At 49.3% G+C, this 27,503-nt stretch overlaps 1 protein-coding gene across 5 annotated transcripts in view; it reads right to left on the bottom strand.

Moving 5' to 3' along the window:
- The window catches only part of PRPSAP2 (phosphoribosyl pyrophosphate synthetase associated protein 2), a 47,566-nt gene extending 22,740 nt beyond the window's left edge, over window positions 1–24,826 (bottom strand). For 3 of the 5 annotated variants that reach the window (XR_006815911.1, XM_045984727.1, XM_045984724.1), the window contains exons 1-8: window positions 24,688–24,826; window positions 19,988–20,084; window positions 19,589–19,739; window positions 18,298–18,350; window positions 15,940–16,006; window positions 12,140–12,312; window positions 9,874–9,989; window positions 709–764 (exon numbers count right to left, since the gene is read on the bottom strand). Coding sequence is in view for 4 of the 5 variants with exons in the window: in XM_045984727.1 (XP_045840683.1) it covers window positions 709–764; window positions 9,874–9,989; window positions 12,140–12,312; window positions 15,940–16,006; window positions 18,298–18,350; window positions 19,589–19,707 (584 nt within the window). In the remaining variant the exon portion in view is untranslated. Of the gene's footprint in view, window positions 1–708; window positions 765–9,873; window positions 9,990–12,139; window positions 12,313–15,939; window positions 16,007–18,297; window positions 18,351–19,588; window positions 19,740–19,987; window positions 20,085–21,280; window positions 21,300–24,687 lie in introns of those variants that run through there. The other 2 variants (XM_045984725.1, XM_045984726.1) reach the window with 2 other exon arrangements.
- Window positions 24,827–27,503: the final 2,677 nt, after the last annotated feature.

Below are 27,503 nucleotides of genomic sequence, written 5' to 3'. Positions count from 1 at the left end.
GTCTCTTTCTCTCTACCCCACAACAACCTCTCCCTGTCTAAAAAAAAAAGAAAAAAAGGGGGGAGTTTTTTTTTAGGAAAAAGACTTTCTTCCTACATTTGCTTTTGCTCTCTTCCTTCCCAACAAAGTGGCTTCTCCAGAAAACGTGAGTAAATGAAATCCTATTAATCCCTAACCACTTTAAATATTGTCTTACCGATTCATTGGTCACTCCAGGTTACCCACAACTCTCAGAACGGCCCTATCTGTATTCCTCAGGGTGTTTTTGTTCTGTAAAATGTCACTTTTTAACACATACCAATAAGTGACCTCTTGGCTGGCTACAATCCTGTTAATAAATTACTGAGTCCTTGTAATAAAAGGCAAAAACAACTACACAGTGTATTCGCTGGTGCTGTAAACACCCTGGAGCTGAAGGTCCACCAGTGACCGCCGATCTGGAAATGAGAGAAGCACTAGGTCAGGCTTCCCGACACCTGGGTGTCTTTGATAGGTGGGCACAGACTGGGATTGGGAAAAAAAAAGGAGGAAAATTCATCATCATTTTTGAAATGGAGTCAGCAGACGATCTTTTAAACTGTCAGCCCACAGAATAAAAACAAGAGACCCCACTGGGAACCACTGAGGCAGAACCCAGAGCGTGTGGGATCCGATCGGGGATGTGATTCTCCGCGCGGACCCGAGGGGTGGCCGTGAGCTCCCACCTACCTCTTGGCCGAGGCTGGAGATTTGGCCACGATCACCGCATTCCTGTAATCCGGGATCTGTGACACACAAGAGGTCAGGGATTACTTCCATGTCTCCATGAGGCTATTCATATCAACATCCGAGAGTCGATAAAAAGGAACATTCCAAGACTCAAAAATGTCATCTGGCCACTTGAAAGTTTTCCAAAAAGAGAAAAAGTTCAAAGTAAATTTCCCCTTCGGAAAACGAAGAAACCCCTACCTAGGAAAAAGTATTATCAGGGTACGAGCCACACAGACTGAAGACAAAAAGAGGAGGGCTCGTTGCCGATGAGCTCGTATCTACGTCAGCAAACGCTGACGATGAGGGCAGAAAGACATTTTCATCAAGTCAACAGGAGGTGCTCTCGTGAACCCGTTGCATGGGATTTCCCAGTGCCAGGATGGTACCCATCCAACGTGAATCCAAGGTAACTGTCCAATTCCAAATCAGTGCCGTCCATACAAAGGAGTACCGGGTCTCAGTCATGGCATATTGAAGAAACCAATTTGTTAAAGGACAATCACAAAGGTGGGGTTTTATTGTTGTTGTTTTTTTTTTTTAAGATTTTATTTATTTATTTGACAGAGAGAGAGATCACAAGCAGGCAGAGAGTCAGGCAGAGAGAGAGGGGGGGGAAGCAGGCTCCCCGCTGAGCAGAGAGCCCGATGAGGGTCTTAATCCCAGGGCCCTGAGATCATGACCTGAGCCGAAGGCAGCGGCTTAATCCACTGAGCCACCCAGGTGCCCCACTAAGGTGGGGTTTTATACAAGTATGGAGAACCCTTAAGAAAATAACTAAAGAGGGGCGCCTGGGTGGCTCAGTGGGTTAAAGCCTCTGCCTTTCACTCAGGTCATGATCCCAGGGTCCTGGGATCGAGCCCCGCATCGGGCTCTCTGCTTGGCGGGGAACCTGCTTCCTCCTCTCTCTGTCTCTGCCTGCCTCTCTCCCTACTTGTGATTTCTATCTGTCAAATAAATAAATAAAATCTTTAAAAAAAAAAGAAAAGAAAAAAGAAAATAACTAAAGGGGCGCCTGGGTGGCTCAGTGGTTAAAGCCTCTGCCTTCAGCTCAGGTCATGATCCCAGGGTCCTGGGATCGAGCCCCACATCGGGATCTCTGCTCTGCAGGGAGCCTGCTTCCTCCTCTCTGTCTCTGCCTGCCTTTCTGTCTGCCTACTTGTGATCTCTATCTGTCAAATAAATAAAATCTTTAAAAAAAAAAAAAAAAGAGGGGCACCTGGGTGGCTCAGTGGGTTAAGCCGCTGCCTTCGGCTCAGGTCATGATCTCAGGGTCCTGGGATCGAGTCCCACATCGGGCTCTCTGCTCAGTAGGGAGCCTGCTTCCCTCTCTCTCTCTGCCTGCCTCTCTGCCTACTTGTGATCTCTCTGTCAAATAAATAAATAAAATCTTAAAAAAAAAAAAAGAAAATAACTAAAATATCAGTCTACTTTGGAGTCTTTCACTGTTGAACATTTGAAGTGATCTGTGCTAGTGATGACCGTAACCAAAGATATACCCATTAGCAACTTCTAAGAGTTGAGAAGATGGAACTCTTTTTAAGCTGTCCAGTGCGGTGTTTCTGACTTCGTCCTAGCCGTATTTCCCGATTATGTTCTTAAAATTTAAACACATCACTAAATTATAGGATTTCCTTCAATATACCCTGCCCGCTTTTTTTCTCACAATTAGGCTAGATCAATGATTTTCCACGTAAGCTTTAATAACCTTCAGCAGCTCGTACAATTCCCAGTACATGGGAAGTACTAAATAATACTCAGTGAATGAACAAAAACCTGATTCATCTAAGCCGTGGATACGTCGAATGGACGTATACATCTAATACAGGTGCGTCCAGCATAGCCGCAGGGATGGGACGTCTTCACGGGAGAACCTAACACATCCAGGCCTATCAGGGAATAATGTAGCAAAACAGATTTCCATTTAGGCGCTTTTCCTATTTTTGCTGGAAGTCTTTCTAAACTGTTTTACAGACTTGTCTCACCAAATATCACCAAACAGCACCAAAACCAGTCAAGAGAAGAAGTAACAACGAAGGAAAGAGTTAACAAAGTAAATAAAAAGAGGCTTTAAAAGAAAGGGCTCTTTGGGGTGCCTGGGTGCTGCTGTTGGTTGAGTGTTCGACTCTTGGTTCCAGCTCAGGTTGTGAGATCGAGTTCCGCATTGCCTCTGCACTGAGCAGAGTCTGCTTGAGTTTCTCTCTCCTTCTCCCTCTGCCCCTCCCACCATGCTCTGTCTCTAAAAATAAATAAATCTTAAAAAAAAAAGAAAAGAAAGAAAGAAAGAAAGTGGCGCCTGGGTGGCTCAGAGGGTTAAAGCCTCTGCCTTCGGCTCAGGTCATGATCTCGGGGTCCTGGGATCGAGCCCCGCATCGGGCTCTCTGCTCAGCAGGGAGCCTGCTTCCCTCTCTCTCTCTCTGCCTGCCTCTCTGCCTACTTGTGATCTCTCTGTCAAATAAATAAATAAAATCTTAAAAAAAAAAAATGTTCAACATCTAACAGTTCCCAAAGGAAAGATGAGAAAACAGAAGGGATGAGACACTCAAATTATAGGGGGGAAAAAAACAAAAACTGCCCAGAGAATGAAAGGGCCCCACTGAGTAACTCCTGAGATGAATGAAAACAAGACCTACCCTAGACACATCATGCTGCAATTTCAAAACCACGGCAGAAAAATGAAACATGACTTTAGATGGGGTAAATTTCTGTCTGCCCCCAAAAAAACACACACGAGATGCTCAATCACACTAGAAATTGAGAAAGGAAAAAATTCAAATACCATAGTATTGTTTCGGTCTTTCAATGTGCAAAAGGAAGAGCACCAGGAAACAGACGGTATCCTGTATACTGTGAGTGGGACTATATACTCCTACAGCCCCTTTGGAGAACTACAATTCTTGCGTTTGTTAAAATACTAGATTTTCAGAAAATTGCCATTTTTGCAATATCTTTTAAAGTATTAAAAACACATACTTTTCAATCAAGCAATTCCTAATTTTTTTTCAGAAAAATACTCGCGTAAGTAATCAGAGAGGTAAGTACAAGAATTTTCAATGAGTTTCCACTTACAATAATTTCTTTTAAGTAATCTCTAACACCTGACATGGGGCTTGAACTCACAACCCGAGATCAAGAGTTACACGTTCTACCCAATGAGCCAGCCAGGTGCTCCTTACGATAAATTTTAAAAATACAGTATTTCACTTAAAAGAGTGAAAAATTATGGGGCTCCTGTGTGGGTCAGGTGGCTAAGGTCATGATCCTGGGGTCCTGGGATCGAGTCCCATGTTGGTCTTCCTGCTCAGTGGGGAGCTGCTTCTCCTTCTGGCTCTCCCCACACTTGTGTTTTCTTTCTCTCTCTCTCTCTCTCAACAAATTTTTAAAAGAGAGTGAAAAATTAAAACAACCTAATATCCAATCAAGAGAAAAATGGTTGAGGGGCTCCTGGGTGGCTCAGTGGGTTATCTTGTTTCTGATTCTTGAGTTGCTTTTGGTTTTTTTCCCCTCTGCATTCTTCTTGGTGTCTTCATATCAAGCCACTGTCCGCAGAGAAACGAGAGACGGCGGGGACTGAGAAAGCAGGGACAAGAGTAGGTACTGGGGCCCCTGGGTGGCTCAGTCGGTTGGGCGGCTGCCTTCGGCTCGGGTCACGATCGCCGGGTCCTGGGATCGGGCTCCACCTCGGGCTCCCTGCTTGGCAGGGGAGCCTGCTTCTCCCTCTCCCTCTGCCTGCTGCTCTGCCTGCTTGTGTGCTCTCTCCATCTCTCTAATAAATAAAATCTTTAAAAAGTTAAAAAAAAGAGTAGGGTGTACAGCAAGGGAGTACGGTGTGTAATGCGGTTTGATACTTTGTGGTTTCATGGTGGCCCTGCAGGGGAGGATTACTGGAGTTTGGAAGCTGGGCTTCCACGACATGTGGTGTGTTTTCCCCTCCGCGATGGTAAGAGTCGTCTTCTAACAAGTGAAAAATGAAACTCCCCATTGACAGGGCAGTGTAGGGACACGCGTGTGTGTCTGTAATCGTTCTGACAATAGCGGTAAAACCCTGGCTTCCCTGGACCCCCCAGCCTAGTGCAGGGCCCCCCTGCCAGGGTAACCCTTGTTTCCAGCTCACTTTGTGTCCTGTGTCTTCTCAGACCTTTCTCTCTGTATTTGCCTCCTTTTCTGTATGGTCACAAATGTTGATGACGGGTTGTTGTTTTTTTTTTTAAAGTAAGCTTGGTCCCCAGTGTGGGGCTCAAAGTTACGACCCTGAGATCAGGAGGCGGGTCCTCTACCTACTGAGCCAGCCAGGTGCCCCTGATTCGTGGGTGTTTTGTTGCTTTTTTTTTAAACAGTTGCCGTAGTGTTTGCGTTTCTGCAGCTTCTTTTCTTTGCTGTGCTGGTATGTGGAGGTCTTTCCATGCTAAGATATGTAGGTTTCTTGCTTTGTTTCTAATTGCTGCATACTGGTCCTCCGTTTAGATCAGTGATGTCCAACAGAACTTCCTGTGATCATGAAAATGCTCTAGCAGCCGTCCAGTATGGTAGCCACTCGTCACCCGTGGCTAGTGTGAATGGAGAGCTGAATCATCTTCTTTAAGTTGAATTAAGTGTTGTGAATAGCTGCGAGTTTAAATGTTTAAGGCACAAGTTTAAATAATCCACAATTTTTTCAACCATTTTCCTCCGTTTTTGTAAGTCTGAAGACTTCGCGAAGTAACCGCTTGAGCTAAAGCCGACCCTTTCCTCCGTTTTTAAGATTTTATTTATTTATTTGACAGACAGAGATCACAAGTAGGCAGAGAGGCAGGCAGAGAAGAGAGGGGGAAGTAGACTCCCTGCTGAGCAGAGAGCCTGATGCGGGGCTTGATCCCAGGACCCTGAGATCCTGACCTGAGCCGAAGGCAGAGGCTTAACCCAATGAGCCACCCAGGCGCCCCTCAACTGCCAAGCTCCCGGGAGAGCAGCAAAGCCGCCAGGAAGCCACCAGGACTTTCCTTCCAGCTCTGGCCGAAAGCACGGAAATGCCACAGACGACTCGAGAGCAACAGAGTGCGAGCTGTCAAATCGGAAGATGTGAGCGTCAGTCTTGCAGAACAAGATCACTAAGCGACACGAAGGCGCGGTGTCACACTACAACCCGTGGTGTCTTCTTCTCTCCTGATGATCTGAATAACGCAACCCCCACTGACGGCACCTTCCATTCAGGGCGGTACGCCGTACTGAAGCAAGTGCGTGGCAGAAGGCAAAGCGAAGGAAAGTCCTTTCAAACAGTGAGCTCCCACAGCAGTTCAGCGCTGATGTTTTGATTTGTATTTATGGACGAAGGACCAAGACTCTCCAGCTACAGCGTCCGCTCTTATCACTGCCAACTCGCCATCAGAAACAACCATTTTCCTTGCTGAACCACGAATGAGGTATGAGAGAGAGGTCAACCCTGAGAGTTCAATCCTTTCCAACAGGGAAGCCTCGAATGGGACTTTTCGAGTGGAAGGCAGCCTTGCACAGAGGCAGAAGCCTACAGAAAGGGGCCACGGCTGGTGCTGCTCGAGCCTGGTCTCTGGATCAGCGCCAGGGGGGCCACAGCCCAGCCTCAGCGGCCAACAAGTGCCTCCCATATGTCAACACACAAGGCGCCTGGTACCATGACGGGACGCGTCTTAGAAACTCACAAGATGCAATCATCAGTCTATAAAAGTCTATGCCGACTGCTCCATTTCTTCCAAAACTGTAGGCTCCTTCATGTGGGTAGTTCTCTGGACCAGGCTCTCACATATACCCAAGTCTCATCCTCTGGTGCTTCTCTCTGGCCGGATCCCATTTGCCTGCCCCATCAACACACTTACTGTTGTTCTCCGATCCTTTCTCTATCGGGAATTATACTCCGTTAAATTCCACTCTATATTGTTTCCCAAACTTTTTACACTTTGTATGTTTCTCGTGTATAACTTTAGAGAGAACAAACAGACTACAGCTCTGTCTTTCAAAAATACTTCAATTCTTTTTCACCACTCAAGGCCAAGGTTAACTACTGGAGGACAGATATGCAGACCAATGGAATGGAACTGACGGACCAAAAATAAACACAAACGTCTACAGCCATTTTTTTTTTTTTAAAACAAGGCCACTCAATGGGGAAATAGTCTTTTCAAGAAGAACCACTAGATATCTAGAACCACCTGGTATCACAGGCTAAAGAACGAAGTAGACCCCTACCTCACACCATATACAAAAATTAACTCCCAACGGGTCAACCTAAATATGAGCAAAAACTATAAGACTCTCAGAAGAAAACACAGAGGTCAATCTTAATGACTTTGGATTTGATGGTGTTTTCTTAGAGCAAAAGCGTGAGTAACAACAACAACAAAAAAACAGATCAACTGGACTTCCTCGAAGTCAAAACCTTTAGTGCATCAAAGGACAGTATCTGTCAAGAAAGTGAAAAGACCAACTACAGAATGGTGGGAAATATTTGCAAATCACGTATCTGGTAAGACTAGTGTCCAGTATATATAAAGAACTCCTACAACTCAATAAAAAAGACAAACAGCCCAATGAAAAAAATGGGCGAAAGATCTGAGCATCTACCCGAAGGGGATATCCAGGGGCACCTGGGTGCCTCAGTCCACAGAGCATGCAGTTCTTGATCTCAGGGTTATGAGTTCGAGCCCCACGTTGGGTGCAGAGATTACTTAAAGAAATAAATAAAAACTTTTTAAAAACACACAAAGACGACATACAAATGGCCGATAAACACATGAAAAGATGCTCAGCATCATTAGTCTTTAGGGGAATACAAAGCAAAACCACAAGGGGATACCACTTTAAAACTACCAGAATGACTATAATAAAAAACTAAATGTCAGTAAGGATGTGAAGAAGTTGAAAATCTTTTACACTCCTGGTTGGAATGTAAATGCTACAGCCACCCTGAAAACCAGTTTGGCAGTTTCTTAAAATATTAAATGCAGAATTACCATGAAATCAAGTAATTCTAATCATAGTATATGTCTAAGAAATGAAAGATACGTCCACAATAAGAGCTTATGTCCACTTAGAAACCTGTACATGAATGTGCAAAGTGCACTGTTCACAAGACGACCCAAATGTTCATCAGTATATGCGTGGATAAGCAGTGGTACATATGTATACTGGAATATCATTCAGCCGTCAAAAGGAATGAGGTCCCGACCCCGCCACCATGTCGATAAGCCTCAAAGGCATTAAGCTAAGTGAATGAAACTGAACAAAAACGCTGAACACTGCATGACCCCCCCGTACGGGAAATGTCCCACGCAGGCAAATCCAGAGCCAGAAATACCAGTGGCTTCCAGGGAACTGGGGAGGCAGGAAAGGGGAGGCATTACTTAACAAGTACAGGGTGTTCTCCTGCGGTGACCACAAAGTGTGGGAACTAGACAGGGGACAGCTGTACAACAGTGCACGTACTAAACACCACTGAACTGTTTGTCTTAAACTGGTTAACTGTATGTTACACGGGTTTCACCCCCATGGGAAAAAAAATTGACTATGTCCGCTCACCAAGACTCCCTAAGGCAAACTACAGGCTGCAAATGGAGAGATCTATATGAGACCAATACTAACAAGTGGCTAGGACCCAGACCAAAAACCAGGATGCCTGCAGCTCAGAAAAGCAGCATACACCCAAAACCAGGGAGGAACAGACAGAGTGCGTTCGGGCCTTTTCCCAGAACAGGAAATATACGGAGATGCTCAACTTCTTACGTCATCCGAGATCCATCCAACACAGTGACACCAAGACACCACGCCAGAGCCAATCAGCTGGCAAAGATCGTCAGTTCTGGTAATGAAAGTGTTGACACAGGATGGACCCACAGACCATCTTGCTTCACGGCTGCGGGGAAGCCGGTATAACTGCTTTGGGGAAAATCCATCACTCCCACACCATGCCTCCCAGCCACGCCCCACTGGGGCTACGACGGCGATGCACGTGTGCTGACATCCCACGGGAGACACAGACAAGAGCGCCCGCAGGAGCACGATCACACCCACAAAAACCTCACGATGAACTGGCTGCATGGTGAGTATCTCTCAGCAGCCAGAACTCGAACACACGACATGGAGGAAGCTTACTAACAGCACCTCAGGTGACAAACACCCCTCAAATTGCACGATTTGATTCGTTTTTTATAAAGTTTCTTTTTTTTTTTAAGATTTTGCTTTTATTTGACAGACAGAGATCACAAGCAGGCAGAGAAACAGGCAGAGTGAAAGGGGGAGGCAGGCTCCCCACCGAGCAGAGAGCCCGATGCGGGGCTCGATCCCAGGACCCTGAGACCATGACCTGAGCCAAAGGCAGAGGCTTTAACCCATGGAGCCACGCAGGCGCCCCCATTTTTTCTAAAGTTAAAAAACATATATTGTGTGTTTTTGTCTTTGAATGGGAGCTCTAGGTGGGTATACATATGAGGTAAGAACCACATACAAAGGAAATCAAGAGGAGGACGACACGAGATTCAGGACAGTGGCTCCCTCGGGTGGGAGGTGGCGGGGGGATACGACGGAAAAGGACCACAGAGTGGATGTGGGTTATGACACATCTAGGGTTCTTGCTGGGCAGGGACCCTCGGGTGCCGACCGCTACAGACGGGGGACAGGGGGAGGCAGAGCAATGGATACGCAAACAAGGGCCAGATCCACCCGTGGGTCAAGGATGAGGGTTACATGTCATGGTCACAACTAGCCCAGTTCTAGGTATCTGAGGCCCCAAAGAAAACACAGCAATTTTAAGAGCTTAGCAAAAGAGATAAATTACAGATTAAGAATTTTAAAATACACTGAATTACACTTAGTGAAATAAATAGTACCTTATTATTGTTTTTCTAAGATTTTGTGAGAGAGAGAACAGAGGGAGAGAGAGGGGGAGAAGCAGACTCCCCGCGGAGCAGAGAGCCCGATGCGGGGCTCGGTCCCAGGACCCTGAGATCACGACCTGAGCCAAAGGCAGAGGCTTAACCCACTGAGCCACCCAGGCGCCCCCAGGAAATAGTACTTTAAGCAGAATACACCAAGTGTTAGCCCTTTGCAGACAGCCCAAGGAAGTGAACTGTCTTCCCTGCGATCTTCAACAGGCCGTTAAAATGCAGAGTCTGAGCTCACCTCTTCTTGAATATACTGCAGTAAGAAGGGAGAGGCTCTCAAATTATCCACAGGCACGTTGAAGAAGCCCTGAATCTCCTTCTGGTGCAGATCCATAGTAATGAGATGTGTGAGACCTTTGGAAACAACCAGACACAAACCCACGAACAGCTCAATAACCAGTCGCAGCGCATCAAGTAAGCAAATGGAAAATATCATACAACACAGAACAGCTACTGAAAAATCGCTCTTGCATCAGCAAGACTCCATCTCTTTATTTCTCTGATTTCTGAGTTCGAGGAGACCGAGAGAGAACAGAAAATGTGCCTAGTGGTCTCTGCCGCCGGCTCCTGACACAGGGCTCCTGGAAGCCCTGGAGATTCCTAAGTGATAAGAGTGCCCGTGGCCTCCTGGATGGGGAGGCCAAGGAAAACCAAGCTGTGATTAGAGCTCAGAATTCTCAGCCCCCACCTCCCATTCTCCAGAGGCGGGCAGGGGGCTAGGGGCGGAGTCACTAAGGTGGGCAGGGGGCTAGGGGCGGAGTCACTAATGAGGAAGCAGAGGCTCGGGGCGGCCAGGTGCGAGAGGAACAGGTGGGGACGCTGGGAGACTGGGGCCCACTGAGCCTCCCACATCCTGTTACCCTCTTATCTCTTCCATCTGGACGGCCGCTCTACTCTTTATCACGTGCTTTCACGATAAAGAGGCAAACAGTAAGCGAATGGTTCTGGCGAGTTCTGTGAGCTGCTCCGGCAAATGAATCAAATGCGAGCAGCGGGTCCTGGGCACCTCTGATTTGCAGCACATTAGTGTGACACGCAGCCAACAACCTGGCCTTGCAGCTGGCATGGGGGGGGGGGTCAGTCTTGTGGCACGGAGCCCCTAATCTGTGGGATCTGACACCATCTGCAGGACGGAGCCCTTAACGTCCGTGGACTCTGACGCTCTCTCCGGGATTTACACTCTAAGAGACCCAGCTGGTATTCTCTCGGAGAAGTGCCAAGTGCAGGGCAAGACCTCTCCACACTTGGTGACCGCAGGTGTCAGAGGTAACGTCTTCTGTGTGTGAGTCGAAGGGACACAGAGGAGGTGACTGGGCTTTTTCCTACTCAGAAGGGAAAGACTGGTGGTTTTCTTGCGCGGAGATACAAGATTTTCTCATCCATTTATAGTCTTAAAATAGCAAAGACAATAGTAAGGAAGAAATGTCTCTGATAATCTATTAGAGCAAGTCACACCTCCTTGAGGTTTCCTCCGTAGGCACAGCAAAGCCGCATTAAGACAAACACTGATCCTAAGCTATGAAAACGAGCCGCACGGGCCGTCTCCGGAGAAAAGGAAGACCCTTCACCGCCACCGGCTCCTTAAAGGATCCTGGAAATGATCACCAGAAAGGTTAAGGAAAATCTAATTGGAAAAGTTTAAAAAAGCAAAACTCGCCCAAAAGAGCAGGGAAGTCAACCTGGCGGCCCAGCCAGGATCGAGGCCTGAAGAGCAGAGCAGAATCTTTCTGGAAGGTTCGGTGAGCTAGCCTGCTCCCTTCAGCCAGCCTTTAAACTCTGAAGACTGACTTTTTCAACAGCTTATACTGTTGAGGTCGCTGGGGCTCCGGTTCCATCAAATTTGGGTGTATGGGTTTTCTTTCTTTTCTCTCTCTCTTTTTTTTTTTTTTTGCCTTCTTTGGAATGCTACGGTAGAAACTTTATTCTGCAATGTTCAAATGCAATGTTCAAATGCTGTGGGGCTGTCTTGTCCCTTCCTCTCTGTGCCAGTGCCCTGGGATATGTGGCCTCTAGACAGACAGACAGACAGACACACACACACACGGCAACAACTTTGAAGGTGATCTAGAAACAAGGGGAGACACTCAGGATGTGACCTGAAAATGCATAAAATACATACAGTTTGCAAAATATGCCAATCCGTCCTGGGAAGAGATTAAAAGTTGTTGCCGTGTTACGGTGGTTCCAAAAGTTAAGAGTTTGGTTCCAAAAACGCCCTTTTCCCCTTCAAAAACGACTTCCATGCAATTTCAACTCGTCATTTCAATGTAATTTTTTAAACAAAGAACTTAGGGAAAACTAAGTCGTTCTCCTCAACTTCGTGTTTCAGGGAGTTGGGAACAGGAGAAATCTCTGCACTGCTCTCTCGTTACAAATTAGCTGTCTTTAGAAACCGTCCTTTTTCTGTTGAGCGCTCTAATTTAGTTAAGACAAGGGGTTGCAATGTCTAAGGTAAAAACCAACCGCCAGGCCCCCAGGAAATGTCAAGCATCTGCTGTTCTCACCAGCTTTGCACATCATCGAAGCCAGCAATTTAGAAACGATGGAGCCTCTTTTTCTCATCTTGCACTGTTTGCTGTAAGGGAAGTAGGGAATCACGCCGATAATGCTTTTGGCACAGGAGGTCTTACAGGCGTACACCATGATCAGGAGCTCCATGATGGTGGTGTTCACGTCCCTGCATGCCAAGAGAGAAAACCCCAGTGAGGAGCGTAAGACATGGGATTAGTATCTCCTTGTTCCCAGAAAGGGGCAGCAACGTGCTGCTTGCGCCTCTACCAGGACCCAAGGCTCGAGACACAGAAAACAGACCAACAGGTTCCCAGAATCCCTCGTGCCGATGACCCTACTTCCTTTTTCCCTGAAAGAAGAACCCAGCCGGAAGGGAGCGGTCCCACGGGCTCCCACCATGTGCAGCCGCACCCCCCAGTCGGCCTGCCCTCCGCCATCACAGACAAACGTTCCGCACCATGCTCTGCAGTTAGCCCTCCCGTGGTGATGCCCTAAGCACCCCCTGCCCCCCAGCCCCCCCGGCCCACTGGAAGATGGGGCTCCAGCCATTCTCCCCGCTTGCATCCTCCATCAGCTCAGAACACTCCCCCGGCTTGTACCCATCGGCCTAGGAACACTGTTGTTCCCTTAGAAGCGACTGGAGGCCACTTTTTTCACCGCCCTACTCTTTGCTCCCTGTGTATACACCTCAGGACTGGTGTCTACACTCACTGTCTCGCTCTCACCCGAACTCCGGCCAATCCAGGTCATCCAGGACCTCCATGTGCCCAGATCCAAGGACAATTCTCCTCCTCTCACCTGAGCTGTGGGCAGCAGCTCCCACAGCTGCTCACCCGGCTTGACCCACCTGGCTTCTAGAACTTCCTCACTGCTCTCTTGCTCTGCCCTACTTGGCTTTGTTCACTGGTTCCCCTCCTCCCCACCTTCCTGCCCAACAATCATTCGTGTGCGCCCCCTTGGGCCTCCCCTCTTCCCTGGGCTTCTCGTCTAGTTTCACAGCTTTCCAGAAGCTGGAGACTCCCGCTCACAGCCCCAGGCCAGGCTTCTCTTCTCAACTCCAGTCCAGCAAATCCAACCGCTGTGTGACGACGGGGCCACTCCAGTGTCTTTAAAACACCTCAACACTTAACACCCCCAAATGAACTGCTCTCTGTCCCCCAAAGCCTGCTTTATCACAAAACCTTTTCCATCGCGACTGATGGCGACACTACCCCCCCCCCCCCCCCCCCCCCCCCCCCCCCCCGCTTACTCAGGACAAACACAAGGCGCCCCGCACTGTTCTCCCCTCCTGAAGGTTAGAGCATCTCACCGCCACACAGCTGCAGGGCTGGGCTGGGACCGGGCCACACTCCCCGTCAAGCAAGTGACAGGACCGCCTGCCACCAGGGGCCTCCCTGCTCCCCGGCAGTCCCTCTCTGGCCCATTTCTCCACACGGTGTCCCGGTCATCTTGGAGGGCAAGTCACATCAGGCATTCTGTGCTCAAGACCCAGAAATGCTTTCCCGTGTAGCCCACGGCCCCACCGTGGCTCCCAAGACCCCTTCCTGATCTGGCCGCCATCCCACCTCTCCGCTCTCCCCTCGCACACCCTCTACCAACATCTGAGTTCGGCCACACTGGACGCCTTGTCAGTCCTCCCTCCCGCCCGAGGTCCTGCACCCTAGGTGCTCTCCGGGACTGGAAAGCTCTCCTCCCCCTGTCCCCACCAGCCACCTGGCTTACGGCCCTACAGGCTTCCAGTTTGGGGCCAAGGTCACCTGCTCACGGAGGCCTGCCCCGCCTGCCCTCTCTCCACTCCCCACCGTCACTCCCAATCCCCTGCTGTGCCGTTGAGGGGTTTTGTTTTGTTTTCTTTGAGGGCTGTTTTTTTTTTTCCCATGGCACCCATCATCTTCTTACCAACCGGACAATCCACTTAGTGGCTGAGCTGAGCTGTGTGTCTCAGATAACAGACTCCTGAGGACAGGGTCTTTATCTGTTTCAATCATTCCCGTCCTGCACACCTGGAACGGAGTCTGGCGCACAGCAGACATTCAGCGAATATTTGTTAATGACTGAATGAGTGAAGGGAGACACAGACACATGGGTGAGTGGATTCTCTGTTAATATCTGCCCCACGTCTGAAGGCTTTCAGGACAGCACTGTGTGTGTGAGAGAGAGAAGAGGACCCCAGAGTGGGCGCAGAGTTGCAACGAGGGTCCCAGGCCATGCTTGCTGGGGCACCGTTTTTAGGGAAGCCGCTGAAAATCTTTGCCAGCACTAACCTCAAATCATGACCTTGTCTGAGTGACCAGAAAAGGGCCGCTAAGGGACAGCATTTTCTTCATTTAAAACTTTTCTAACACTTTTAGCGTCCACCGTTAGTCTGACCTAAACCGAGAGATAAGATGTTTCTGACGACATCAAATCTTCGTGTTAAGTATTTCACAAAGACCCTGATGGACAGGCTCTCTGCAACCTGACAAGACTACGAATCCCTGAGCTCGCGCAAGGTCATGGTTGGGAACAATGCAAAATGAGACATGCAGACGGTTTCAGCTACGGGAATAAGAGACCAGCAAGAGGCAGGGGCAGAACGGTAAGGGTTGAAATAAACCAAAAAGAAAGAAAAGGAGAGGGATGGAAGGGCCTGGAAACAGGAAGGAGTACACGAGCCACGCTGCTGAAGCCCCAAATCCCAAGTTCAATTTGGCCTTCAAGACCCACCTATCCCGTTGTGTAACACAAGCGACTTCTGTACATTTATCCAAATGGACTCGCAAGTGTCTGTAAGGAGGCAAAAGTACCGCAGACACCCAGAAGCGACGTAAGAGGTGTCCTAAGTCGTTCTGGGCTCTGCGCTTTCCCCACCCACTGCCGGAGGGCGAAGGGCAGGTGTGGGCACAGGGGCGCTCCCCCCCCCCCCCCGGCACCCCTGCCCATCGGCTGGCGGGGGAAGGAGGACGGCAGCGTCTCCTAGCCCCGGTCTGCCGAGGCTGCTTAATGGCACAGAGGAAATGAAACAAGGGAACCTTGGCAAAGGCCAGCCACCCTGTCCCTTCTTCTGGTCACACGCGCTCCCAGGAGGGCTTGAGATGCCGCGGCAGGTCCCCCTCAACTCTTTCCCAGAAGAGCCAGAGATTCCCTCCCCATGAACCAAAGACCAGGACAGATGTTCAATATGTAGGTGAATCAAAGCTAAAAAAACGATGCCCCATACAAAGTGATTTCCAGACATTACTGAAAACCGCCCTGAGTGAAGAACTTTCATATACGGGGACACGCGGGGACATCTGCGGACAGAGCGGTCTTTGATCAAAAAATGCAGACGACCTCACAGCACCGACTCCTGCCCAGCTTAAGAGCTGTGACACTTTCCAGAACACCCGTCTGTCAAACGTCAGTCAGCAATACATACTCAACGCATTCTTTTATCTTCTCCACTCACTGAAGCTACACAACAAAACATGAACGGGTGACCATTTTTTAAATGGCTGCAGTCGAAGCTTTAAGGACCCAAGTAAGTAAACACCTTCTCCTTCCGCCTTTCTGGGGGAACTAGAAGAGCTCCTGCGAGTCTTCCCAAACTCTGGCTACGGAGCGGCAATGTCATGGGTTCTATTTTCATGAAGAACCTCGACTCCAGGACTTGGTTACTTCCACGCTTCAAGAACACGAAAGAAACGTGGAAGTCAACAGTTACATCAGAAAAATTAGCAGAAAACGGCATACCAATTTTCAAATGATCCTAAACACTCATACCCACAAAGAAAAACCCAGAGAGCGACATCGCGTGTGTTGGATAAGGACTCACTTTGAGACAGTCTGGATGATGAAAACATCCTTGCCCCTCACGGATTCTTGAATCTGAACTCTTGTTTCTGGCGGGAAAGGGGAAAAAAAGGGGGGGGGGGTGGAAAAGACATATAATTTTCCTTTTTTAAAATACACAAAAAAATCTGCTTCATCCCCAATATTATAAAATATAGAAACTGGAACTGCTAAAGAAACTCATAAGGTCTTAGGTGCTGTAAAGGATGATGAAAACACCGGCATTAATCACACTTTTTACTTTTCTTAGAGACGGGGAGAGAGGGAGAAGAGGCACAGAGGGACAGAGAGAGAGAGGACAAGCAGGCTCCACGCCTAGCACAGAGCCCGACATGAGGCTTGATCTCACCACCCTGAGATCATGACCTGAGCTGAAATCAAGAGTCAGAGGCTTAACCAACTAAGCCACCCAGGCGCCCCCAACCACACTTTTTAAACAAGTCAGGTGACATTACGTGCTTCGAAAAGAATTCCATTTCTGACTTGGAACAAGTAAATCTATCCTTCTTACTTTTCTCTGATAGGCTACGCTGAGCACAGTATCTCTAAGGGAAATTACTCATTCATAAAACCATCACAATTAAGAACTTATTAGGTGGGACACAGGAGTGGCTCAGTCGGTTAAGTGTCTGCCTTCAGCTCAGGTCATGATCCCGGGATCTTGGGATCAAGCCCCATGTCAGACTCCCTGAGAGAGCCTAGCTCTCCCTCTCTCTCTGCTTGTATGTTCGGGTTCTCTCTCTCTGACAAATAAAATAAAATCTTTACCAAAAAACTTTACTAGGTAATAAATGTTATAATAATGTTCTGAGACTAAAGATAAATTAAGGTCCAACATCCCTACTCTCAAAAAACGTGTAAACAGCCACAATTAGACAAATGCAGAATGGGACATTCTTCAAAGTCAATGTCATGCAAAGAAAAGAACTGTTGTAGATTAGGGGAAGCTACAGGGATAAAAAAGTATGGCTTGAGCCAAGAGTCCTGGTTTGGAAAAAAGAAGGCTCTCCAGGACAACTAGGGAAATCTGAATACAGACTAGATATTAGACAATTAGAGAGTAATCGTTAATTCCTTTAACTGCGACAACAATAGTGTATTCGTGCAGGAGAAAGTGCTTATTCTCCAGAAGCGCGGTCGGGCATTCGGGGCTTCAGTGACGTGGTGCCTGCAACTCCCTCTCAAAAGGTTCCACCCGGACATACCCATCTTGCAAAACGCTACGTGTTGAATCCAAGCAGCAAACATACATACCGATACTCACTGCACTACTCTCTCAACTTTTTAATAAGTCTGAACATTTTCATTAAAAGTGTGGGGAAAAGGGGCTTCTGGGTGGCTCAGTGGGTTAAAGCCTCTGCCTTCGGCTCAGGTCATGATCTCAGGTCCTGGGATCGAGTCCCGCATCGGGCTCTCTGCTCTGCAGGGAGCCTGCTTCCCCCTCTCTCTCTGCCTGCCTCTCTGCCTGCCTGTGATCTCTGTCAAATAAATAAATAAAATTGTTAAAAAAATAAAAATGTGGGAAAAAACAGAATATGTGTTTATAAAGGGATATGGTACCAAGGAAAGAAAATGAGCCTTAGATTGAGGGAGATCTGGGTCTGAATCCTGACTCTGCTAGTCTGGGGACCTCGTATCTAATATCACCCCTGAACACAGTTCTTTACTATTCGGTTACAGCGAGGAATCCACAAATGGCAGTTCCTGCCCTTTCTCAAGGGACATCAAGTATTTTCTCTGTCCTCATTCATGAGTCCGGAGGGCGGACCAACCTCCTCCTGGGCCTTCTGCCACCAGCTCTCCCTTACCCTCCCTTCCAGACTGCACAAAGGACATCACACCGTCCCCCTTAGTGGCAGATTACATCATTTGCAGTTTACAAAGCTCCAAGCCCCCCGCCAAAGGATCTGCTTGAAATTCTCTTTCCCTCTCCCTCTTCCCTTCCCACTTGTGTGCTCTCTCTTCTCTCTCCTAAATAAATAAATCTTTGAAAAAAAAAAAGGAATAACAACCAATTAATACTGTGGCCACACAGGGTTTTCTCATCCCGCGTAAGGGACATAAACTCAGACAACTGCTGAATTTCCGTTCGGTGGACCAGCTGCGCGCATCTGTGTGGTTTTTCCTGGATGAGGTCTGAGAGCCGGAGTTCGAGGCCCCACGAGCTGTATATCCAGCTGGTTTCAGTAGGAGCTAAAGCACCACCACCTTGCCCGCCCGACTTCTCGCGGAACTAACCGGCCACCGGGTCCAACTGTTTCAAGAGGGGAGGATGCGGGCCTGAGCCAGCATGTCACCTGCCACAGAAGGATCAACGTAACGCACATCCCAGACAGCTCACCTCTGTTAGGCTCCTGGTAAACCTGCACTTTGCCCATCTCCACCCCTAGCCGCCTGAAGAAGAGAAAGAGGGGGAAAAAGTTGAAAACGTAAGAGACAGAATCTATCCATCCAACGTCTTTACAACTTGAGGATGCTTCACGAATTCACAAAGAGATAAAGCAAAATAAAACAGAGGCCCTCTTGTCAAAAACTGGAAGTGGACATGCTGCTGTTCCGTCATGGTCACTATGTCACACCGAACCCCCACCTCCCCCACACTGACCCCAAGAAGGCCTCCGGAGTCCTGCTCAGCCCGCCTCACCGACCATTTCCTCGTGCCTTCTGCCCTCCAGCCGTGCTCCTGGGCCATACCAACACCTCCTGCTGCACACCTCAGGGCCTTTGCACCTTCTGTCCCCTCTGCCTAGGTTTCTCAATTCACATATCATCCCCTTGGTTTAAAAGTTTCACCGGTGGGGCACCTGGGTGGCTCAGTGGGTTAAAGCCTCTGCCTTTGGCTCAGGTCATGATCCCAGGGTTCTGGGATCAAGCCCCGCATCGGGCTCTCTGGCAGGGAGCCTGCTTCCTCCTCTCTCTCTGCCTGCCTCTTTGCCTACTTGTGATCTCTGTCTGTCAAATGAATAAATAAATTCTTTAAAAAAAAAAAAAAAGTTTCACTGGCGCTCCCAAGCTAAAGCAGAACAACGAGCCCAAATCATTTCTTTCACACTGTTTTCTTCACACTACCAATCACCACCTGAAATTTTGTTTTGTTGACTTCCTTCTGGTCTGGCTCCCCAACTAAATATAAGAAGGAAGGATCTTGACTGGTTTGTTCACCATTAATCCTCAAGATCTAGGTCAAGGCCCAGTACCCAGGAGGGTGTTCAATCTTCCTTTATTGTTTTCTTTTTTTTTTTTTAATTTAAATTTTGTTAGCTAACATACAGTGCAATACTGGTTTCTGGCGAATCTTTATTTAATAAATAACTAAGACCATACTGAACTGTAATCTGGATAAACTATCTTCATCCAGAATACGCTCCACTGTTCCTTAGAGTCAAGTAATTCTATAGACGTGTGGCACCTAATACACTCCCGGGCACTCACAGAGACTCAATAAATGTGTTTTTAACGAACACACAGGGAGTCACAACGGTTTACAGAAAGGTTAGCCCTTAATATATAGATAATCTGCAGGTGAACTATACAATATCTGCTCTTAAGTTTAACAACCACTGCTCTTCCAATCACCCGGGTCAGAACAGCACAGGACGACTGCGGATCTTAATGGTACGATTATAACTCACTCGGCGATCTTCTTTGAGAGCTCCATACACGAGGAATTAGAATTTGCCGAAAACAACACCAGACCTCCTTTGGTTATGTTCATCTTGGTTTCCAATTCAGGTGGCGCCACACAAAACATCAAAACCTTCTTGGTTTTCCAATTCTCAGAGCCTAGGAGGATTCAGAGGATATGAATAACGGCCAGAAAAGATTAAAATGCGCCTGAACGAACTTTTTTCCTTAAACAGCAAACGACTTAAGCTGAAGGAGATTAGTGTTCACTGATGGAGTCTCTTACGTTACATCTATGCATGGACAAATAAGTTTGTTTGGATTTTTAGGGCTCTGAATTCATGGAAATATGTTACTATATGATTTCACTAGTTTTCATGACCACTGGGAATAAATGACAAACTTACAAGAAAGGCGGAGCTGAAGCGCTCAGAGTTTTACTGTTTTGCTGCTTAAAGTCAATTATGGACAACCTCCCGTTATCCTCTGACAACAATATTCCTCCTGGATTAACACACAGAAAAACGGCGGAGCCATTAGCAAGGACATGGACTGAGCGACCCTTAAATAATGAATAAATAACCCATCTATGCCCGGCTTCTCCTATAATAACTGTTGACCCCAAAGCCCTCCCCCTGGGCTGCCAGGGGCCTCTCTGATACTCTGAGTCATGTCTAAGGCAGACCCTGCCACCTGCGCTCTCCTGAGCCCCCAGCCTCAAAGTCATCAGAGCTGAGACAGTCATCCCACGGGCCATTCACGTGCCCTTCCGCCTTCCACTCTCTGGGCTGTGTCCTTATCACGCAAGGAAGGTGCCGGACTTAGGTTCCCAGCCACATCTCATAGGCCACAGGGCATGGGGGCATCTTCCCAGCAAGCCCACTGTGCTTGCTCGGTCTGTAGGGATGGCCCCGGGAAGGCCGGGGGAGACTGAGGGAGGGATGAGGCCGAGCGGCTTTTTTACTGTTCTTCCATTTTAATTACAGGAGTAATACACAAGCACGTTCTCCTTGGAAGAAATGAAACCAGGACCAACGTTTAGGCTAAAGTCACCAGCCCCTCCCAACCTAGGCCCCTTCCCACCCGCCCTCCAGGAAGGGACAATTCTTACTACTTTATACGGACACCATCAGACCTTCACGCGTTCACACATGGCCCACCCCCCATAAAAAAACTGGAAAAAAATACATTTCAAACGATATATTTTGACAACCCAGGGTTACAAAATATATGCCCATCGGGTCCTTTTTAACTGCTGCTAATACTCCCTAGTACCGGAGATGCCGCCTTTAGGGGGTCACCACCCTAAACAGGCCTCCTAGTGTACGTGGGTGTCTCTCCGCGGTGACTTCGAGAAGAGAACCACTGGGGCCTGGGGCTGGTGCAATTTACAGGTACGGACACACCAGCAGGCCAGGAGCGCACATTTCCCCACAGAGTGCTTCTTGCGGGGCATGCTGCACTGGGAAGCGGGGAGCAGGGCAGCGAAATTTACCTACATCCTGTGAGTTACAAACAGAAACGCAGGCACAGACGGCCAAAGCCCTAAGCAGGCCCAGGGAGGTAGTGGCGCCTTCCACGGAAGGTGTGGCTCAGGAGCAGGGGTCAGCCAACTACAGCCCACGGGCCAAACCAAGTCCCTCCAAATGCGATTTCTGTACGTAAAACTGTACTGGAACACGGCCACGCTCACTGCCTACCAACTGTCCACGGATTCAATGATGGAGCTGAGTGCCGGCCCTCAAGCTGAAAACGCCGCTTATCCGGTCCGTTACAGAAAGGCGGCTGACCCCTGCTTTATGGCATAGTGTAGGACAGAGTGGCTGGTCTACAGGAAAGAAGGAACATCCTCAATATTCCAAGTTGGAGGAGAGCTTAAGTATCTTCCAACTCTGTCTCTCAACCACTCGATGTCTGTGTTTAGGAACACAAGGTCTGGCAGAGAAAACTTGTTTTCCTGTAGTTATAAACACAGGCTTCGGAGTCAAGCTCTTGTTTGCATCTTGGCTCCTATTTGGCTCCCTGGGAGGCCCTGCATAAATTAATCTCTCTTAGCCTCAGTTCCCTCCTTCCTACGATACACGAATACGGCTCTTCCGGGGTCACTGTAAAATTAGCTCTGTAGGGCGCTTAACAAAGAGTCCCACGCTGAGGATCTGCTTGGTAAATGGAAGCTACGTAGGAATCAACTGTTAATATTTTGGTTCTCTCCTGAATGAGTAGAGTAACACACATGTGATGGCCATCTTTTTTCATCCCCCAAATGTTAAAGAAGAAGCTTCTTAAAGTACCACAGTGTTCCTGAGAGGGCTTGGAGCACTCAGAATGGAAGCATCTGAGGGTAGGAAGAGCTCTTACAGGTGAATCGGCCATCTACAGGACTCCCACCAAGAAACCACTCCAGCCCCTTGAAGAGCTCCGGAGACTATGTCCACATCCTCAGGGCCCATCCATTCCAAACTCTTCCTTAGAACGTGCTAACTTCCTTCCCCGCGGTCACCACCCACTGGTCCTTGTCCTTCCCTTGGTAATTTACAAGAAACGTCAAATTCCTTTGCCGCAGGGCAGGGCTCGACCTGTCTCTAGAAGGCTCTCTTAGCTCTGTATTCTCTTCTCCAGGTTACTTCCTGGAGCCTGTCCTTCCTGGTCACAGTTTAAATGCCCTTCACCACTGACCGTGGCCTCTGCAGTCCCCGTCTTCAGATACCGGGTTTCTAGAACCGAAACCCAACCTGAGACCGCCGTCAGAACTGGCACCGGTAGGGAGTCCGTTTGGATCTGGTTATTGATACAGTCATGTTCTGTGACCATTCATTCCACCAGATGTTCAAACCTAAGGGCTGTCGTAGTTTTGGTTCTGCCTGGAAAGGCAAGCTGTGCTCTTTACCAAGCTTCCAGAAAAGCGAGTTTTAGAAGATTATCCTCAGAAACATCATCACCAGGATGGGGCTGGCAGGCGGCTCATCAGCACAAAGCTTCAGTGTGAAATGGAACCCATGAACTGCAGTTGCTTCTACATTTATCCTAAATTTACTCTAGGATGTGTGAGAATTATTTAGAACGCATATGAAAACACACCCTTTAAAGAGAATTTCGACACCTTTCAAAAAGCAAATCCTACTGGTCTTTGAATGAGACTTAACAACCTGTTAGGTCTCATGAATGAATTCACAGGGAAAGAGCACTTGCTTCGCATGTGGCCAGCCGTCACTTCAAAACCACTTCTCCGGATCCCGGATGAGGAAGGCTCGCATTAGAGGGTGACACTTTCCCTCCCAAGTGCCACGGTACAAACACCTCCTATCTAAAGATGCTGGAGGACGGGTGTGGTCTTGGGTCTGTCTTCCAGTCACTAGCTACCAGTCCTTGGGGAGGTCCCTTGGCCTCGCCAGGCCTGTGCCTCTCCCTTTCTGACAACAGAGACAGATGCTCAGTAAAATCAGCTAAAAAATCAGGTCCAGACAGCAGAGATTTTTTCTCACCATTATGTTCTCTACTGTATGCCAGAGCCTAGGACCCGGCACATCCAAGAGGCTCCATGATACTTGTCAATCAACAAACATTTGTTGAGTAAAGCCTGACCTGGTCCAGTTGCAAGGATTAACAAAAGGAACCAGAAGGCATCGTAAAGTGCAAAGAATGATTATTTTTATTAGTGATGTCCCTCACTCAAAAAAAAATTTTCTTTTTATATCAGTGCTGAAGAGAATTAGTAGGGCAAAACCTAGGCTGAATTAATCCTCTATGCCTCTGGGATCCCAGGCACTTGGCCCGTCTCTCCATCAGCACGTTTTCTTACGGCCAACATCACTTTCTGAGTGCTCTGAATTCCCTGGACAACTCAATAAAGCAGGCACCAGACGAGGACCCGTTTTACACATGGGGAAAAGAGGCTTTGAGATGAAGAAATGTGCTCAGGTCCGCACGGCCTCTAAGCAGCAGACATGAGCTCAGTTTCGGTCTGACTTGGAGCACACGGTCGTGTGCACAGCTCGTTTCTCAACAGCACAGAAAATGACCCGACTCCCCCGGCCGAAGTCGGCGTCACAGCGAGCCGGATTGGACAAACATCCAGATTTTGAAAAATGTCTACAGTAAACATGTCTTGTTTGGGAAACAAGTTACATCGAGTGTTAAGGAAAGACCACAACACAGAACTTTGATTCAGTATTTCCCCTTCTGGGAATTTACACCAAGGGGAAGAAAGGGCCATACATGCTCCATGACGGTCGCCGCAAGACTTTAAGAGCAGCCATGGACACGTAGAAAGGATCCGTAATGGGGTAATTAGGTAAAATTCTGAATATATATCTACATAATAAAAACGGTAAGTCTCCAGGACTGTGCAGAAGTCCTATGGTCAGTGAGCAGGAGAATTTCATCTCCTCTGATCAAAACTGCGTGATAATGGTACAGACCGGGTCCGGATAGGAATACGGACAGGAAGAAGGGTATGATTTAGTGGAGTTCAATGATGTGGCTGAATTATTTTTATTTGTGCATTAAATCTCTCAAACATTAAAAATCACCCTTCCTCATGCCCCGAATCCCCTTTCCTCATTTCCTTATTCTTTGCAAAAGCTAAGCACCCCAAACTGCGCCAGTATCAAGATAAAGGGGCAAAACATCCTCATCGTCAATGTAATACACAGGGGAAACGTTTTATAGTAAAACAGTATAAAAATGCCATCGAGATCCTCCCTCCTGGGTGAGTTCTGGGGCGGGGGCAGAAAAACCGGCTACAGGGCACAGAAATGCCCGCGGCAGGCAAGGCCGGTTAACTTCAAATCTGGCCCGTCTCAGCCCAGATTCGGGCCGGAGATGGCTGGGCGGGAGGCGTGTTTCCGAGCCGCCGGCCGCAGGTCCCAACGGCGCCCGGAGCGGGCTAACCCCGGGGGCCGCGCCGGGACGGGAGGGAGGGAGGGAAGGGGCGGCGGCGGGCGCGAGGCCGGGGTCGCCCGCTGTACCCCCCCGGCCGCCGCCCCGGGACCGCGCGCCCCGTCCGCCAGCCGGCGCCGCGGGGCTCCCCGCCCCTTGCACCTGCGCCCCGCACTGCCGGAGCCCGCCGGTCCGCGCCGCCACTCGTCGCTGGCTCCCGCCCGCCTACCTGGCCCCGACCCCAGCCCCGGCCCCGCCGCAGCCTCGGCTGCCGAAGGAAGAAAGCGCCGGCGCTCCAGGCGGCTTCTCTAGGACCAAAATGGCGACTCCATGCGCAGGAACGGCGTCCGCGGCCACGGCGAGGCCTGTGGGCGGGGCCGAGGGCGGGGCCGGGAGCCGGGACGGCGGCGGCACCTGGCGTGGGGCCGGGGGCGGGGCCCGCCCGAGGGGAGGAGCGCGTCCGCCGAGCCGAGCTGGAGGGGTGGGGCCAGGCCGGCACGAGGGGCGGGGAGACGGGCGGGGCGGGGCCTGATTGGGCCCCGTGGACGCGCCCGCCCGCGTGGCTGTGAACGCGGGCGCGCGGACTCCCGGGCGTCGGGGTTCCGCTCTTCCCTGCCCTGCAGCCTTGGGCTGGGTCGCTTTGCCCTGCGAGCCTCGACTTCCTCAGCTGAGAAATGGAAGTGAGCGTCGCATCCGTGTGCTGGACTGTGAGGTCGTGGCGGAACCCTCGTTGGGAGGGTCCCATGAGCGCGCGGCAGTTCCGAGCGGACAGTAAAGGCTCAGTTGTGACTTTCTCCTTTTATCCTAAGACGTGGCGTCTCTGGGATCCGCGGGCCGCATGTTTTATTGTAGACCCCGATCACAGCGACCACGCACGTAGCATTCGCGTGCGCCAGCCCACGTCCCCTCCGCGCTTCCCGCACAGGGACGGTAATCTCTGCTCCGCACGTTGTAGTCGCTGCGGGAACCGAAACACCGACGCTGAGCGGCTCGACAAGGGCCGGTGGACACGGGCTGCCGTCCAGGAGGCCTGGCCCCGGGCTGCCCGGAGCTGGCTCCGCCTCTCCAGCGTCGCTTTGGGGTTTTCCCGAGCAGGACGCATGGAAGCACTCCTCGAGGGTCGGGCCGCTAGGTGGAAGCGGCCGCGCTCTGGTTTTACGACTGGGGAATGCGAGCATCTCAATGTACGAGTCATAAACCGGGTGATACGTCGTGAGTGGAGTCCCTGCCGGACAGCTGTGCGGGGATAAATACTCCCGCGGAGAGCGAGCCCGTGAGCCCGCTGGTACATCCGCGGGGCAGTTCTGATCCTCTCCAGACGGACGCTGGCTGGGTTTTCTGCACTGTGATCGAACCCTCGTCCAACCCCACCCGCCTGCCGCCAGCGGACCCCCAGCCGGCCTTCCCGCCACCGGTTGCTCGCCGAACCGATCTGACCAATCAGGACAGCTCAGACAGCCACGCCTCCCGGGCCTGCTGGGGACCGCAGCTGGGGGCTTCCTCTCTTGCTACCTGCCAGGATACCTGGATGGGAACCGCCAGAGGAAATGCTGATAGAGGAAGAAAGGGGGAGGGATATAGTCAGGCCCCATCGAGTTTAGGCTGAATCTGAAGTCAGTCGTTCCCTGGACTTTTCAATTATGAGAGCCAATAAATTTCTCCCCTCCACCCTCTTAAGTCATTGTGCATTGGGTTTCTATCATTAGCAGGAGCCTCCGGGTTCTCCCCCAGCTTACCCATTATTCTTTCTCACCAGCCTGCTGCTCTATGTCTGAACTACAGGGCCTTTGCACGTGCTGTTATGCCCTTCCTCCTGCAGTCCTCTCCCCCATGACTCCTACTGAAACTGCATCTCAGCTCAATTGTCATCTCCAAGCCTTCTCCAACCCACCCCCAAACCTACTGTACAAACATGTACTGTTCCTTCATTAAGCTTATCATGATTGCTAATTACTGCTAATTATGTATTTACTTGGATGATTATTTCATAAATATCTTCACCCAAGGTCCCATAGACTGTAAGTCCTTTTTGGGCCGGTCCTTTGTGTCTTTTGATGACCCCTATTTCCCTGTACCCAAAACAGTGTATGACAGAAGTATGGTACTCAAGAAATGTCTGTAAAATGAGTGACCTCAGATTTACCCCCTTGGTGGGAAGGAGGTGAACAATAGCACAGAATTATATAATATTTGCACCACACAGAGAGAATGTTCTGGAAATTTTACAGATCCCGAGTATGGTTCTCCCGAGCCAGTATGGCTTGCTCAGGATTGCATCCAAGATTCCAATGAAATGGTTAGTTTCTCATCAGTTTCCCTTCATTGCAGACACTTAGCTTTTGGTTCTCTTTGCTCTGTTATATCAAATATCACTTGTCCATCTGCCTTCCATTCTCCAAAAACTCTTTGGAAATCCCTGGGGCCAATGCCTCATCTCCCATTCTCATTATCCTTGGGGTTTAGGCCATGGGGGGAAGCTATAGTGGACATCCAGCCCCAATGACCCAGCGGTAACCATAGTCACAGTCATCCCCCGCCAGCAAATGTATGAGAGACCCTCAGTGAGAATCACCCAGCTGAGTCCAGTCAACCACTGAGCACTGAGAGATAATAATACATTTTTGGATTAAGTCGCTGAAATTGGTGATGTCTTATTACACAGCGATGGGCAATAAGCAAGAAAGGAGCAGAACCGGGATTTAAAGACTGTGGTCAGTTCCACTCGAAAGCAGTTTTGGGCTCGTCTATTGCTAAGCTTGAGAATTCCTTGCACACCTGGAGGTTTACAAGTTTTTATATATGATGGATGTGATCAGCCTGCCTGCATTGTTTCTTTGACCATGTTCAAGGGCCAAACTTCTGCACATAAGATATGAATCAAGACACCCAAGCCTAAGACATTCCCCTCCAACCTTTTTTTTTTTAAGGAAGAGAATCTTTGCTATAGTTTTATAGAAGTTTGTCAGCAAGGCAGTAGAGCAGAAAACACAGACTTCTCCTTCAAATAAATGTCGAAATGAAAACTCAGGGACTTGGCTGTCAGTC

Source organism: Meles meles, chromosome 18 (assembly GCF_922984935.1).
Source record: "Meles meles chromosome 18, mMelMel3.1 paternal haplotype, whole genome shotgun sequence".
Classification (NCBI taxonomy): Eukaryota; Metazoa; Chordata; class Mammalia; order Carnivora; family Mustelidae; genus Meles; species Meles meles.
Note: the sequence above shows the minus strand (reverse complement) of the source record. Positions and strands in the feature narration are given on the sequence as shown.